Source organism: Argopecten irradians, chromosome 4 (genome assembly GCF_041381155.1).
Source record: "Argopecten irradians isolate NY chromosome 4, Ai_NY, whole genome shotgun sequence".
Taxonomy (NCBI): domain Eukaryota; kingdom Metazoa; phylum Mollusca; class Bivalvia; order Pectinida; family Pectinidae; genus Argopecten; species Argopecten irradians.
In genome coordinates, this window is record NC_091137.1 from 4,698,517 (window position 1) to 4,717,272 (window position 18,756).

The 18,756-nt window shown below is 37.2% G+C and overlaps 1 protein-coding gene and 1 long non-coding RNA gene across 3 annotated transcripts in view; one reads left to right on the forward strand and one right to left on the reverse strand.

Annotated features, from left to right (window-relative positions):
* The window catches only part of LOC138320410 (uncharacterized), a 23,391-nt gene continuing 4,635 nt past the window's right edge, over positions 1-18,756 (forward strand). The window contains exon 1 of the mRNA XM_069263371.1: positions 1-176. Within this exon, the coding sequence (XP_069119472.1) occupies positions 119-176 (58 nt within the window). The 5' untranslated portion in view covers positions 1-118. The remainder of the gene's footprint in view (positions 177-18,756) is intronic.
* The window catches only part of LOC138320412 (uncharacterized), a 9,227-nt gene continuing 7,177 nt past the window's right edge, over positions 16,707-18,756 (reverse strand). For both annotated transcript variants that reach the window (XR_011208181.1, XR_011208180.1), the window contains exon 3: positions 16,707-16,869. This is a non-coding gene — a long non-coding RNA (uncharacterized lncRNA). The remainder of the gene's footprint in view (positions 16,870-18,756) is intronic.

Genomic DNA, 18,756 nt, shown 5'->3' on the forward strand with positions numbered 1-18,756 from the left:
TACCTGGGTGCTAGAGCAAAACACAGCCGCATCATCAGAGGAGGTTCTAGGCTTGTTTGGGATGCATAGTTGTGTTTACTCCTGATGACAGAATATGAATTGAACTCCAAACGCAACAATGAAGGAATTGAGGGCGTTCTCAGGGATTGTTATCTTAGCAGTACAGATTGTTACTGGTATGTAAATGTTTATGTTGTGTTGTTTTGTTGCTGTCATCGTGACGTTTTATACTAGTTATTCATGCAATCCTCAAATCTCTGTTGACAACAATATACGCGAACACACACAGCTACGGGCTCAGTACATTTCACACGCTCTCACAGCGTTTACCACGCGGGCATTTCGAGGATAAAAATCTACAAATTATCAGTAATATTTTTTTCCTTGTGACAGTGTAATTGAGGACTAGTGTCATTAACACATATACTGGCTATCGATGACTGTGGAGGATGCCAATCTGAGAGCGTTGTTTACATTCTATGTTGTTCTGCACGCACTGCTTGCTTGCTGTTGCTCACGCTGACAGTATGGAGAAATTGTTTTGAAAAATGTGACACTTCAATGCTTACAGTATTTACAGTATCGCTAATTTTATTGTAGACACAGTAAAATTGATATCAATCTGTGGTTTTGATTAAACATTATGTTTTTATCTGCATCTGGCAGAAGGTTCTAGTTGATGTAATGGTAATTACTTTGACGCACCCTAACACATATACTGTGACTGTAGCCTATTCAAAAACATAAAACCACAGCAGGCTTACATGGCCACAATATCTTCATGTAAATTCAGGTTGTCTCCAGGTCAATTTCAGCTGATGTTCAAGCTTACCCTCAAAGAACAAAAAGTCAAATACCTTAAACTGACCTGGAGTTTTTTCATGTGAAATTGAGCTCAATTTTGCAGGAGAATTTCAGAGAAACTTCATATCAAGTTCTATTCAGGTCAAATAGCTTGTGATATAGCAGATTACATACAAGGTGAAATAGCTAAGATACAGTATTACTCAAAAATTGTTTCTCATTTTGACATAAACATATTTCAAAGAACATGTTGATCTCATACAAATTAAAAAAAAAAAAAACCCAAAAAACATTGGCAAGTGCGTAAATAAACTTAGAATGTAGACTATGGAGTATGTGCTAATGTATAATATGTAAGTATATGTTCATAGCAGCCCAGATCATCAATGTTGAAATAATAGCTGTTTTGTGTAATTCAGTAAGTCAAAACCCTTCACAGCATCGTATCCCCCACACAAATCACTAAGGAGTAAGACTAGATTCTACAGCCAAACATTTCTCAGTGAGCAGGCCATTTAGACGTCTAGTACCACCAGCATGTTGTCTTATCAAAACTGTTCAGATAGATAAGGTGTTTTACTAAAAACTTTTATGTCTTTCATCGCCAATCAAACTGCTTAAGCCAGTGCCAGAGGAATTCTAATGTATCCCAGCACGGCCCTAATAATACGGAAATTCCGTGTCTCTATACCAAAAATACATATCAACAGAATGGTTCAGGAATTAAATATACTTTAAAAGGTGGATGTATACACTAGTTTTTTATATTCGTGATATCAACATTTGGCGGTGTGGATATATACGCTAGTTTTTATATTCGTGATATCAACATTTGGCGGTGTTGTTATAAACGGTGGATGTATACGCTAGTTTTTATATTCGTGATAACAACATTTGGGCGGTGTTTTGATTTTCGCGATACTTTCACCAACTTGAGTTTCATACATTCATACATATACATATATAAAATATCACGCGTGGAGGAAATTTTCGACGTATTTAGTGACTCCACCCTCCAGACATACACATCGCGGAAATTACATTAACAGTCCAATTAAATAGCAGAAAAAAGTGTTTTTAAAAAAGAAGAAGAAGAAAAAAAACCCACTGTAATATGATGATAAGTCTGTTTCGCAATTACTTAAAATGTGGAGTAGAAAGATCGATTTTCATCATTTTACGATAAACGAGATGTTTATGGCACCAATCCAATTGTCTGTCTACAGTGTTCTGTTTATTTATATTTTATCATGTGACTCGCGCATAATCTAGGTACACTCTTGGGACTCTCGGCCAATCAATAGAACGAAACTACATTTGACATGAAAAATTACAACGAGTAACAGTTTCGGAGACTGGCAGTGAAATGCTAAACCGGCAACAAACCTATAAATGTAAATTTTATGACAACTGGTGATTTTAAAGATTGCATCTAGTTTTTATCATACGTACTAAGTACTCTGCGTTGAATAACAACATGTTATGTAAAATGTCATGAGGAAGAGACATGTGGATGGTCTGGGATACCTGTTCTTGACGGGTATAGGGATCTACCTCTGATAGCGATGTCATGAGGAAGAGACATGTGGATGGTCTGGGATACCTGTTATTGACGGGTATAGGGATCTACCTCTGATAGTGATGTCATGAGGAAGAGACATGTGGATGGTCTGGGATGCCTGTTATTGACGGGTATAGGGATTTATCTCTGATAGTGATGTCATGAGGAAGAGACATGTGGATTGTCTGGGATACCTGTTATTGACGGGTATAGGGATCTACCTCTGATAGGGATGTCATGAGGAAGAGACATGTGGATGGTCTGAGATACCTGTTATTGACGGGTATAGGGATCTACCTCTGATAGTGATGTCATGAGGAAGAGACATGTGGATGGTCTGGGATACCTGTTATTGACGGGTATAGGGATCTACCTCTGATAGGAATGTCATGAGGAAGAGACATGTGGATGGTCTGGGATACCTGTTGTTGACGGGTATAGGGATCTACCTCTGATAGGGATGTCATGAGGAGGAGACATTGTGGATGGTCTGGGATACCTGTTATTGACGGGTATAGGGATCTACCTCTGATAGTGATGTCATGAGGAAGAGACATGTGGATGGTCTGGGATACCTGTTATTGACGGGTATAGGGATCTACCTCTGATAGTGATGTCATGAGGAAGAGACATGTGGATGGTCTGGGATACCTGTTATTGACGGGTATAGGGATCTACCTCTGATAGGAATGTCATGAGGAAGAGACATGTGGATGGTCTGGGATACCTGTTGTTGACGGGTATAGGGATCTACCTCTGATAGGGATGTCATGAGGAGGAGACATTGTGGATGGTCTGGGATACCTGTTATTGACGGGTATAGGGATCTACCTCTGATAGTGATGTCATGAGGAAGAGACATGTGGATGGTCTGGGATACCTGTTATTGACGGGTATAGGGATCTACCTCTGATAGTGATGTCATAGGAAGAGACATGTGGATGGTCTGGGATACCTGTTATTGACGGGTATAGGGATCTACCTCTGATAGGGATGTCATGAGGAGAGACATGTGGATGGTCTGGGATACCTGTTATTGACGGGTATAGGGATCTACCTCTGATAGGATGTCATGAGGAGAGACATGTGGATGGTCTGGGATACCTGTTATTGACGGGTATAGGGATCTACCTCTGATAGTGATGTCATGAGGAGAGACATGTGGATGGTCTGGGATACCTGTTATTGACGGGTATGGGATCTACCTCTGATAGTGATGTCATAGGAAGAGACATGTGGATGGTCTGGGATACCTGTTATTGACGGTATAGGGATCTACCTCTGATAGGATGTCATGAGGAAGAGACATGTGGATGGTCTGGGATACCTGTTGTTGACGGGTATAGGGATCTACCTCTGATAGGGATGTCATGAGGAGGAGACATGTGGATGGTCTGGGATACCTGTTATTGACGGGTATGGGATCTACCTCTGATAGGATGTCATAGGAGGAGACATGTGGGGATCTGGGATACCTGTTATTGACGGGTATGGGATCTACCTCTGATAGTGATGTCATGAGGAGAGACATGTGGATGGTCTGGGATACCTGTTATTGACGGGTATAGGGATCTACCTCTGATAGGGATGTCATGAGGAAGAGACATGTGGATGGTCTGGGATACCTGTTATTGACGGGTATAGGGATCTACCTCTGATAGGATGTCATGAGAAGAGACATGTGGATGGTCTGGGATACCTGTTATTGACGGTGGGATCTACCTCTGATAGGATGGCATGAGGAGAGACATGTGGATGGTCTGGGATACCTGTTATTGACGGGTATAGGGATCTACCTCTGATAGGGATGTCATGAGGAAGAGACATGTGGATGGTCTGGGATACCTGTTATTGACGGGTATAGGGATCTACCTCTGATAGTGATGTCCTAGTGCATATTAACAAGTGTATTGATTAGCTGATCACATCTCAATGTAATTATGTTCTATTCTAGCTTTAATTTACATGCGTTCATAACATTGGCAGATTCGCGATTAGGGTTAGCATATCGATATACTGTACATATATGTATCAAGTAAAACAAAATCATGGGGCTATACCTTCACACATGTAACTAATTCATACCGTTCATTCCATTTATACTGTATGTCCCTTTCGTATTTAAGCCGTATTCAGGAGAATCGGGAGGATACCATGTATTGCTAATGAGGTTACCCACATTTGTAGTGGTTATTAGCATAACAATTGCGAGTTGTGTTCCACAATCAATCTACATAATTACAAACTACAATCACTTGCTATTATCATTGTACTTTCTGTTCATTTAGAAATAATCTAAATATAGTCGTTTTGGTTTGAAAGAATTTTAAAAGAACCAAACACTTGAATTAAAGCGTGCCAGAGAATACTGTAACGTTGTCCTATGTTTTTTTCGTGTCTGTTCAGGTGATTGGCCAAAACTGATGTTTTAAAGATTTACAATTCGTCTTTAAGCCATGGAGCACTTCAAAGTCCGGTCATTCTAACAAAATGTATAGATTTTGGGGATTTCACGTAGACCTCTTCCAGTTCACATACTTGTACTTTGCAGACGATGACATTTAGATTTGGGTTTCAATTTTATCTTCAATTTCACGGTATTTTTTAGAGAGAAATGCTAAAGGATACGATAAATGTTTTGTTAGTACTCTGTCGAGTATGCCTAAAGGGGCCATGTTCTGATTACCATAAGAAGTTACAGACTTTCAAAAAGACAATAACTCCAAGCCTGACTATAAACGAGCAGTAAAATGCCGTCTGTCTCATGGCTGACGTGGATAGGAAACCAATGAGGGGTCGGAGGCATTGACAGGTTAAGTGAAAGAGAAAGGAAATGCAAGTCATTATGTACATAACACATGCTATTGGGCAGATTTCGTAATAACTTTTACATATTCTCAATTTTCTATTCACACATAGACTATCTAAATTAAGTAGTAACCTGGAAATACTTTTCAGATACTAATCTCTCTCTATTCATAGCAAAAGTTCATGTATCAAACCATCTGAGAACAGGTCAAAACACAAACTTATTCTTATGTTTAAGATACTCATGATCAGTGACTTTGCTCAACAGCAATTGAAAGAAATTGTACAATCATTTTTATATCAGCCTGAAAATAAGAGATATCCACTATGGATGACAAGATATTTTAATATTCCTATACACAGAACTGCAAGTCACTATTATAGTTTTTTTACCAAGTACTTTTAGGGAATTTAATTATTTCGCTCTAAACTTTGACTTATCGAATCGTAATACTGTCGCACAATTTAAAAACATTTTTTTTTAATATTAATAAAGTGGAATCTCATATAACAAATACCTTTATAAACAAAGGTTCTCGAATTATGAATATTACTTTGAGCCAGCACAGAGATTTCTCTAGCAATCTATATATTGACGTATTTCGCGATCATTTGAGAGATTCTCCAACGTGTTCCTGTGGCCTTGGTGATGAAACAGCTGAACATTATCTTTTTATATGTCCGTTATTTAATGAATCAGGATCAACAATCAGAACCAAAGCACGCAACCCTAATATTCCCATTTACATTTTAACACAAAAATCTATTACATGGCTGTGACTATCTCAACGAAGAAAAGAATTCATATTTATTGCAATGCATATCAGAATACATATCTGAAACTAAAAATTTGTTTTAGATTTTTTCTATGGTGATAGGTTGGGGAGATACACTAATAATATTCATTCAAGATGTAATATTAAAGGTTAAAATATTTTGTTGATAATTGTACCATATCGAATTTGTTTGGGGATGACTAATATAGGCATTTCCATGTTATTTGCAATAACATTTGTGAAATTGAAGAACAGGTTATATATCTATGTAAACTTTTTAATCAAGTTTTGACAAACAGACCGATATTGACATACATGATAACATGTACAATACCAATCGGATGGCGGATGATTATAACGGTCATCAGATTCAGTTATAATATATTACGCAGGAAATCTTGCATATGTTTGGTGTTGTTACCTCATCCAAGACCATCGATATGTATTTTCTTATGTTATTGACGTTTTTAAGAAAACATTATAATTTTGCTCCGGGAAGGTAGTGGGCCTTTAACCGTAAGACATGCAATGCTGCTTCCATCATCTGTCCTCGCTGGCAGTTAACTCACTCGTGTCAAATTATTAGCAGATATAGCGTTGAGTCAATAGCAGCTCATCCTCGATATTCCAGAGGCTACTATCACTGTTAGTTTATATCCACATAACCATAGCAAAACTGAAAGCTGTGTGTGCGACAACAGGTAATTTGTTCCTTTGATGTACATAAAAAGAAACGAGTAACGATACACTGTGAAGTTTTGAAGTTTGGTGTCGCTCTCTTCAAACGAAGCCTCTGCAGGCCTATAATTGTTCAGTTTGGTTCCCATGAAACGACTTTAGTTTCACTATGACATTGTCCAGGGATGGGTATAACGACAGTAGAAGTAACTTCATAAATATCGAGGATGATAGTAGTTTGATTGATAAATGGATATTAGTGAATAATTGTACTGTTTTATTGCCATAATTCTATGTTCTTGATAGCGTGGCTCAACCTAGATTTAGATATTCAGCGATTATCCACATTTGCCATTTGTATTTTATACACATACATAAAGCATTAATATAGTGTAAAACCCTAAAACAAGTATTATCTTATGGGCCACAGTTATTACCATGACAGTATCGAAACAGAAGTAAACAATAACACTGTACTTTTTTATGTGGACGTAAACCAAGATATTGAATACGAAAATAATGCAATTGACCAACTCATTCATCTATGACAGTTTCTTCTCAACGATAAGTGCAGAAGGAAAAGTTTTTTTTACATATTGTAATAAAAATATATCCTGTTATGCAACATACATAGATGAGATATTTGATATTTTCGTAAATATCGTGAAAATATGACTACACACAATCAAATTGATTGGATTATAACATGACGTTTTAGTACAACATGATGTGAGACCCCTTGACCTTTAAGAATCCTGGAACATTGATGTATGATGGATTGTAGATGCCCCTGTCTCAACATGAATATCATCGTGTGAATCTGATGAAATACATAGTCAATCACATATAAAACACGACCCCCGTACTAAACTGGGCTAAACTGAATGATGAGACCTTATTTGGTGGGTTACTACTCCAGATCTCGGTATGGAAGTCTCGGGAGATACAGCAATATCAGTAGTGATAGATTGAAAGTTTGTGTTATAAACGTTCATTTCTCATGGGATCCAAAATAGAAAATAAAAACACTTCCCATTGTCCTTAAATGGAATTTTGAAACGATAGCTTCATCAGACTAGTTCATATGAGACAACCATAACACAATGTGTATAGCTCCAGTTCAAATTCTACAATTCAACACGGATCAAATGTACCTAAAGAGTACTGGCCCTACTATACCAAGGGACCGTGTTCGAGATCTCTCAAATACATGCAACTAGAGCATTTCTAAGTATACATACAGTAGGTAACTAAAAATCATTCCGATGGCTGTATCTCTAACAAACGCTATCTGCAAAATCTCTGATCAAGTTGTCAGCGACTACCTTGGCATGTTGTCAACATTACGAATGCTTACTGATCAAGTTGTCAGCCACTATCCTGGCATGGTGTCAACATTACGAATGCTTACTGATCAAGTTGTCAGCCACTATCCTGAAATGGTGTCAACATTACGAATGGTTACTGATCAAGTTGTCAGTAACTATCCTGGCATGGTGTCAACATAATGAATGCTTACTGATCAAGTTGTCAGACACTATCCTGAAATGGTGTCAACATTACAAATGCTTACTGATCAAGTTGTCAGCCACTATCCTGGCATGGTGTCAACATTGCGAATGCATACTGATCAAGTTGTCAGCCGCTATCCTGAAATTGTGTCTATATTGCGAATGTTTACTGATAAAGTTATCAGCCACTATCCTGGTATGTTGTCTACATTACGAATGCTTACTGATCAAGTTGTCAGCCACTATCCTGGCATGGTGTCTACATTGCGAATGCTTACTGATCAAATTGTCAGCCACTATCCTGGCATTATGTCAACATTACGAATGCTTACTGATCAAGTTGTCAGCCACTATCTTGGCATGTTGTCAACAATACGAATGCTTACTGATCAAGTTGTCAGCCACTATCCTGGCATGGTGTCTACATTGCGAATGCTTACTGATCAAATTGTCAGCGACTACCTTGGCATGTTGTCAACATTACGAATGCTTACTGATCAAGTTGTCAGCCACTATCCTGGCATGGTGTCAACATTACGAATGCTTACTGATCAAGTTGTCAGCCACTATCCTGGCATGGTGTCAACATTACGAATGCTTACTGATCAAGTTGTCAGCCACTATCTTGACATGGTGTCTACATTGCGAATGTTTACTGATCAAGTTGTCAGTCACTATCCTGGAATGTTGTCAACATTGCGGATGCTTACTGATCAAGTTGTCAGCAACTATCCTGACATTGTGTATACATTGCGAATGGTTACTGATCAAGTTGTCAGCAACTATCCTGACATTGTGTCTATATTGCGAATGCTTACTGATCAAGTTGTCAGCCACTATCCTGGAATGGTGTCTACATTGCGAATGCTTACTGATCAAGTTGTCAGCCACTATCCTGGCATGGTGTCAACATTGCGAATGCTTACTGATCAAGTTGTCAGCCACTATCCTGACATGGTGTCAACATTGCGAATGATTACTGATCAAGTTGTCAGCCACTATCCTGACATGGTGTCTACATTGCGAATGCTTACTGATCAAGTTGTCAGCCACTATCCTGGCATGGTGTCAACATTGCGAATGCTTACTGATCAAGTTGTCAGCCACTATCCTGACATGGTGTCTACATTGCGAATGCTTACTGATCAAGTTGTCAGCCACTATCCTGGCATGGTGTCAACATTGCGAATGCTTACTGATCAAGTTGTCAGCCACTATCCTGGCATGGTGTCAACATTACGAATGCTTACTGATCAAGTTGTCAGCCACTATCCTGACATGGTGTCAACATTGCGAATGCTTACTGATCAAGTTGTCAGCCACTATCCTGGAATGGTGTCTACATTGCGAATGCTTACTGATCAAGTTGTCAGCCACTATCCTGGTATGTTGTCAACATTACGAATGCTTACTGATCAAGTTGTCAGCCACTATCCTGACATGGTGTCAACATTGCGAATGCTTACTGATCAAGTTGTCAGCCACTATCCTGGAATGGTGTCTACATTGCGAATACTTACTGATCAAGTTGTCAGCCACTATCCTGGCATGGTGTCAACATTGCAAATGCTTACTGATCAAGTTGTCAGCCACTATCCTGACATGGTGTCTACATTGCGAATGCTTACTGATCAAGTTGTCAGCCGCTATCCTGGCATGGTGTCAACATTACGAATGCTTACTGATCAAGTTGTCAGCCACTATCCTGACATGGTGTCTACATTACGAATGCTTACTGATCAAGTTGTCAGCCGCTATCCTGGCATGATGTCAACATTGCGAATGCTTACTGATCAAGTTGTCAGCCGCTATCCTGGTATGTTGTCTACATTACGAATGCTTACTGATCAAGTTGTCAGCCACTATCCTGGTATGTTGTCTACATTGCGAATGCTTACTGATCAAGTTGTCAGCCACTATCCTGGCATGGTGTCAACATTACGAATGCTTACTGATCAAGTTGTCAGCCACTATCCTGGCATGGTGTCAACATTACGAATGCTTACTGATCAAGTTGTCAGCCACTATCCTGGCATGATGTCAACATTGCGAATGCTTACTGATCAAGTTGTCAGTCACTATCCTGGCATGGTGTCTACATTGCGAATGTTTACTGATCAAGTTGTCAGCCACTATCCTGGCATGATGTCAACATTACGAATGCTTACTGATCAAGTTGTCAGCCACTATCCTGGCATGATGTCAACATTGCGAATGCTTACTGATCAAGTTGTCAGCCACTATCCTGGCATGGTGTCAACATTACGAATGCTTACTGATCAAGTTGTCAGCCACTATCCTGGCATGGTGTCAACATTGCGAATGCTTACTGATCAAGTTGTCAGCCGCTATCCTGGCATGTTGTCTACATTACGAATGCTTACTGATCAAGTTGTCAGCCACTATCCTGACATTGTGTCTACATTACGAATGTTTACTGATCAAGTTGTCAGTCACTATCCTGGCATGGTGTCAACATTACGAATGCTTACTGATCAAGTTGTCAGCCACTATCCTGGCATGGTGTCAACATTACGAATGCTTACTGATCAAGTTGTCAGCCGCTATCCTGGCATGTTGTCTACATTACGAATGTTTACTGATCAAGTTGTCAGCCACTATCCTGGCATGGTGTCTACATTACGAATGTTTACTGATCAAGTTGTCAGTCACTATCCTGGCATGATGTCAACATTACGAATGCTTACTGATCAAGTTGTCAGTCACTATCCTGGCATGTGTCTACATTACGAATGTTTACTGATCAAGTTGTCAGCCACTATCCTGACATGGTGTCTACATTACGAATGTTTACTGATCAAGTTGTCAGCCACTATCCTGGCATGGTGTCTACATTACGAATGCTTACTGATCAAGTTGTCAGCCGCTATCCTGGCATGATGTCAACATATTGCGAATGTTTACTGATCAAGTTGTCAGCCACTATCCTGGCATGATGTCAACATTACGAATGCTTACTGATCAAGTTGTCAGCCACTATCCTGGCATGATGTCAACATTGCGAATGCTTACTGATCAAGTTGTCAGCCACTATCCTGGCATGGTGTCAACATTACGAATGCTTACTGATCAAGTTGTCAGCCGCTATCCTGGCATGATGTCAACATTGCGAATGCTTACTGACCAAGTTGTCAGCCGCTATCCTGGCATGTTGTCTACATAACGAATGTTTACTGATCAAGTTGTCAGCCACTATCCTGGCATGTTGTCTATATTGCGAATGTTTACTGATCAAGTTGTCAGTCACTACCCTGGCATGTTGTCTACATTACGAATGTTTACTGATCAAGTTGTCAGTCACTATCCTGGCATGATGTCAACATTACGAATGCTTACTGATCAAGTTGTCAGTCACTATCCTGGCATGTTGTCTACATTACGAATGTTTACTGATCAAGTTGTCAGCCACTATCCTGACATGGTGTCTACATTACGAATGTTTACTGATCAAGTTGTCAGTCACTATCCTGACATTGTGTCTACATTACGAATGTTTACTGATCAAGTTGTCAGCCACTATCCTGACATGTTGTCTACATTACGAATGTTTACTGATCAAGTTGTCAGCCACTATCCTGGCATGGTGTCTACATTACGAATGTTTACTGATCAAGTTGTCAGCCACTATCCTGGCATGGTGTCTACATTACGAATGCTTACTGATCAAGTTGTCAGTAACTATCCTGACATTGTGTCTACATTACGAATGTTTACTGATCAAGTTGTCAGTAACTATCCTGACATTGTGTCTACATTACGAATGTTTACTGATCAAGTTGTCAGCCACTATCCTGGCATGGTGTCTACATTACGAATGTTTACTGATCAAGTTGTCAGCCACTATCCTGACATTGTGTCTACATTACGAATGTTTACTGATCAAGTTGTCAGCCACTATCCTGACATGGTGTCTACATTACGAATGTTTACTGATCAAGTTGTCAGCCACTATCCTGGCATGGTTCTACATTACGAATGTTTACTGATCAAGTTGTCAGCCACTATCCTGGCATGGTCTACATACGGTTACTCATGTTCTACATTACGAATGTTTACTGATCAAGTTGTCAGCCACTATCCTGGCATGGTTCTACATTACGAATGTTTACTGATCAAGTTGTCAGCCACTATCCTGGCATGGTGTCTACATTACGAATGTTTACTGATCAAGTTGTCAGCCACTATCCTGGCATGGTGTCTACATTACGAATGTTTACTGATCAAGTTGTCAGCACTATCCTGGCATGGTGTCTACATTACGAATGTTTACTGATCAAGTTGTCAGCCACTATCCTGGCATGTTCTACATTACGAATGTTACTGATCAAGTTGCAGCCACTATCCTGCATGGTGTCTACATTACGAATGTTTACTGATCAAAACCAGCAGCTTGTTATATATATATATCAACGTCACACACAAGTACACCTGAAGTTTGGAGTACATTATCAGTAGTCACCAAACAATAACTTGGCTCCAATACCAATCCTTCCGTTTATTAGATGTGGTCTAATAATTTTGACCTAGAAATACATTTCTATCTTGATAACAAAGCTAACAATGCTTTATCTATGTGTACTATGGTCTCCTCCAGTGGTACGTTTCATGTGAACTGATGAGCTTTTTATTGATTTCCTGATTTACCGAGTGTTCTTGCCGCTAGTGCCTTTGACCATGACATGTCTCAGTATGCCTGTCTAATTAGAGCACATCCATGGTCTGTGACTGAAATAATGGTATTATTTTTCTGGCTGGATCGGGCCACAAAAGCAGTATGTCAATGACGAGTAGACTAGAACTTCACCATCTTCCTGTTAATTAACACCTTGCACTCGTAGGTTGTATTACCTAGGTGATGACATAAAATGATTACTTAAAGTATCCTACTTGGTATCTAACTATTACCATCTTTTGTGAAATGGAATTACAATTGATTGAGCTATGTAATTTAATATATTTGGAAGTAATTGTAATCGATCTCCCTGGTATATATACGTTTGTGCTGTAAATCATCGAAGATATTAATTTAGTATAGCTAATTGCCAACAAAACCTTTTTTCATTCTTTTTGTTAGAATCTAATTTTTAATGTACGGAACTAATTATGTATCTCATTAAGGACGAATTTTGCTGGCTCGTTTTACTTCTTGGTTTTTCGATAAAGTTATCCAATGCAAAGAACTGGGGAGGATATTTGATCAAATCACTATCATTCTTATTTGCTTCTTAGAAATTTAACCACCTTTATTGGCGACATTTAAAGAAAACATATCAGCCAATCAACATACCGCTCCTATCGATTTATTTCACAACCTACACGGATACACTGGTTTTAATTCCTATCGATTAGGTTGCATTCCGGATTTAATTTGTTGTACTAGAGATGCTAATTACTTTTACTTTACCTTTTCCTTTACGTACTGAGGTGTCATGGTCGCCTTTCGTTGTAACATATGTGTTCATTTATATCTCTTTTATATGGCATCTGTTTTTATGTCTTACAACCAGCTTGTCTGTTCCTGGTCCAAACAAAGCAGAACACGTTTGGATGTTTTGGTCGTGTCCGTGGACTCTATTGTATAACATGAAGTATTCGTGGGTAGTTACTTTCGTGGCGAAGAGGTTAAAAGTAGTCCGTGTTTGGATATATTGCGATTGGCAGATTAGTGATTCCTATACGAATATTCCATGTTATGCAGTATATGGTTGATGTCTGGTTTATAATGGTTACAAACATGGTTAACATACGTATTACTCTACACACAGCAAGAGCACGATCAGCTCTATATCGTAGTTAACGAGATTGCATTGATCGACTTTGAAATGACATCCATACCATTTCAACATCTTATATCTGTATAGTAGCTTTTAGTGATTCCATTAACCATTATACAAATATACATATACTGTGTTTGCCTGTCATTGCCTGAACAAATAATCTTATTTAACATTCAATTAGTTGTAAAACGTTGACTCCCGATCGGCATTATATTAATGAAATGAACAGCAATAATTATTATGTATAATCTACGTTCATCAGACGTTTCACCTGTCTCTGGAGAGTCTAACTAACGTTGATTCATTTACAGTACCACTAGTCTGGGGCTCAGGACCGTTTCACTATCCACCATATCATCAGGACATCCGGTCTACCTACTCAGTAGCATTTGATAGTAATACCATTTTCGTAAAAGCATTAGTTCAGCCAGGAACTCCTCCACAAATGACAGGAGGACAGCTTGGCAAAGGGATGTTGCCGAACATATAATACTCGTATATCAATGTTACAGTCGTCTGCACATGAAAATTGGGTTCAATATCTTTATTGTATCATACTAAGCGAGTATCTTTGTGCTTGCAATATGTGTGCTTTCCAATACATAGTGTCTTCGTATGTGTATGAAAGTCATTCTTTGACAAGGAATGTTGACAAGAAAACAAAATCGATATAGGCTTATATGGCGTTGGTCAGTTTTGTGACCGACATTACATATCATACGGTCAAGCAACGCTCCGAACCAGCTCTTAATCCCCCTCCATCTAGCGGTATAGTACGTATCCACCAATGCCTTCCTTGTCATCAAATCTTGCGTGAAACTCTTGTTGGGAGTAACGACTATACTCTCATACATTTATAACTGGTATTTGACCATACGTATTGTAAATATTGTATATGTTTATGTTGACCACTTGGTAGACGAGTCTCTGACTCAAAGTGTTATTGACTTGAAATAAAGAGTGTTATTATTATTTATTATTATTAGTGTGTAAGCAGGACTTTAGTTTAACATGAACACGTTAACACGCAACATTGCATTCCCGCTTTAAAATACGTTTGCAATATATTTGCAGTATGGAGACTGATTTTAGAACGTCGTTGATAAGCTTTATGATGGTATGTTCTTTTCATTTGACGTTGTTCTTTCTTAATTTGTAAAACAGATATTATTACAAAGTTGGAGAATGGGTTGTTTTCGAAGTGCATGGATCATGTTTGCGTATAGTATTTGCTTCTTTTAGGCTTTCGTATTGGACCTAACTTCGATGTTTGAATAAGAAGATAATGATGGCGTAGTTCATCAGCACTATTTCACGTTTTTTTCTTGATAAAACACTGGGATATTTTAAAATTCAACAAAAATATATGATGTCTCAAACAATCATTTCTACTTAAATCATAACTTGTTCTTTAAACTTTCAAATATAACAGATACATAAATTTGCAGCATGTTGTAAGCATGCATATCTTAAAAGTAATCTTATTTCAGTACATCTTGTGGTAGCCTATTTATCATTATATCACAGTTTATTTAGCCTTTTCATTATATCACAACTTATATAACCTATTCATTATATCACAGTTTATTTAGCCTATTCATTATATCACAACTTATATAGCCTATTCATTATATCAGTTTATTTAGCCTATTCATTATATCACAACTTATATAACCTATTCATTATATCACAACTTATATAACCTATTCATTATATCACAGTTTATTTAGCCTATTCATTATGTCACATATTAACCTATTCATTATACCACATCTTATGTAGCCTATTCATTATATCACAGATTATTTAGCCTATTCATTATATCACAACTTATATAACCTATTCATTATATTACAGCTTATTTAGCCTATTCATTATACCACATCTTATTTAGCCTATTCATAATGTCGCATCTTATTTAGCCTATTCATTATATCACAGCTTATTTAGCCTATTCATTATGTCACATATTAGCCTATTCATTATATCACAGCTTATTTAGCCTATTCATTATGTCACATCTTATTTAGCTTATTCATAATGTCACATCTTATATAGCCTATTCATTATGTCACATCTTATTTAGCTTATTCATAATGTCACATCTTATATAGCCTATTCATTATATCGCAACTTATTTAGCCTATTCATAATGTCACATCTTATATAGCCTATTCATAATGTCACATCATATTTAGCCCAGTCATTATGTCACATCTTATATAGCCTATTCATTATATCACAGTTTATTTAGCCTATTCATTATATTACAACTTATCCAACCTATTATTATGTATCAATTTATGTAACCTATTCATTATATCACAGCTTATTTAGCCTTTTCATTATATCACATTTAATTTAACCTACATCACCGTATTATTGATATACTGAACTTTCAACACATAATTTAACACTTCTCTATTTCATCCAAAACTTTAAATCATATATCGGTAAAAGAAATTACACCATACACCATACTAGTATCGATTAAAGCCATGAAGTCATATGTACGTAACAATTACATTTGAACATCAAATAAAATTGATTTTATGTTATGTTTGATGTGTAGTTACGATCTGTCGCGAAACATGCAACTAGATACAAATCGCTTCCGCGAGCAGTGAATGACGTGCGAAGTCATTTACACCACAACTATCTGTAATAAAGTCAATATTGCAGATAACAAATAAAATAGAGATATCATTTAAGATTAAAAGGCATTTATTACAACAAATTTGAGTGTTTAGCTAAAACAAAAATTAATTATTCATACTTTTGAAGAGGCAAAATTATTGTAATTGAAACCACAGCTTTTCTGAGGATATATTCGTCAGGTACAATGTGTGAACTACGTCTCTGTCCGTTTTTCTTATCATCCGATATAATCACCTCCATTTAGGACATCGTCTCCCGAACCTGTTTCTGTTCTCCTGTGTGCGAAAAAAATGTAGTTTTAATTTGTAAGCTTTGTCCATTTTATTGTTCGACAATTTCTTGAAAAAGAATTGAAAACAATACGAAAAGCTTTTGGTACATTTCTGACGGCTTTCTGTAACTAGCACCGCACATACCCAAATCTTGTCATTATTATCTACGGTTTCAGAGCAGGAGACATTATCCCTAGATCTTCGAATTCAATTTTTATATTCTAGCATACAAGGTCTTGATAATGCAGAAGTTCTCCATTCAGCAATGATCTTTCAAAGTCAAGTTCAAAGATTCTGCGGTCAACTATAAGAAATAAACAGTTATCTTACATATGGAGGAAAATCAATAATGCTATTGATGGAGACCTTCTGACAATGAAGCTGGCTTATAAATATTTCAATTCCTATCAATATACATAGAAATTGTATATGTACTATACCCTTTAGTACAATTCACACTGTTTCTACATCCAATGCGCACACAAATTATAAATTAATTATCTATAAATATTTATTCCAATCTGCTATCGACTATACATTCAAATCGCGTAAACGTATAAGAGGAGTTTACATGTAGCAGAGAATATCGACAAAACCACATTATAATAATCAAAACTTTAAATATATTGTCTTCTTTTAAACATACTTATTAATACAAAAACATTAAGATTAATCAACAATATGGAAAAATATATCAAGTGTATATAAAAAGATGGATTGAAATGTTTGAAAAATGCAGAGACAATTAGCGGACAATTCTACACCAAAACAGTCGGTATTGTCACCATCTCTGTACCATAATGGAATTTGACGGCGCCTACAACGTAACCGAGTGATGTTACAATAAGCTTTGATTTGAAAGTATACTGTAAAAAATAATTCAGACAAAAATAATTGAATACTTCAAACTAGGATCACGATATCCTCAAATATCAAACACAGAACAGCGAAGTTATCATTACCGATGGAAAGTGCTGCGTGTTTATATACATATAGATGTGTTTGGATAGAATGGGGTCAAATCTATGTTTGAAATAATTGTCGTGTAAGTCTTTCCTATCAATGGGTAGATCTTATTTGCCAAATAGTACGACCTTGATGTTTTCCGGTGACATTGAAATACGGTTCCAGGTGTATAGTTTTCTTGCATTGGTTTGTCTTTGAATAAATATCATTATCTAGCTTGGAATTTTGGTTGGAGTGTCGTTCCCATCAATCTATCCTCGGTTCAAATATTATGTCAGGGAAATGATTGACTTCATCCAATAAATGAGTTCTTGTCTGCATAGCACATCATCAAAATGACGTGAAGATAGTTTTATATTCGTAATAAAAATATGACTTTTCAGATAAGCTGAAAGGTCTCAAGCACTTGATTTGTAAACAACCGTAAGGCAGGTTTTAACTTTGAACATTATTTAATAGATATCCATGTAATAATTGGAAGTTATTTTAGTTTATTTCCATTTTCTAACGTTTCAGTTTTATAACATGATGGCGAGATTTACTGTGATTATTTTACAACATTATTGTAGAACAATGTATTTTGAGACGGGACAAATTGGCGATCTTCCATACACAACATGATTCAGAAGGAATAAAATTGTCTGTGATATTCTTTCAACCCTCTAACGTCGATCACATGTGTGGCCGTTGCATGCAAATTGAAGATCATGTTGTACTATATTTAACTTACGTTTCCCAAAATAAACTCCCCGATAGAACACGTGCTCATCACTACAAAGAATCGACCGTAATGTGATGAGTGGTGCCCTTTTAAAATAAAATGGTACCCTGGATACCTCTTTTAGACCGTCATCGGGCTATGTATTTAAAATTTAATCTCTTATACCCAGCTAAAGAAATTTGATGAACATTTCTTATGGATGT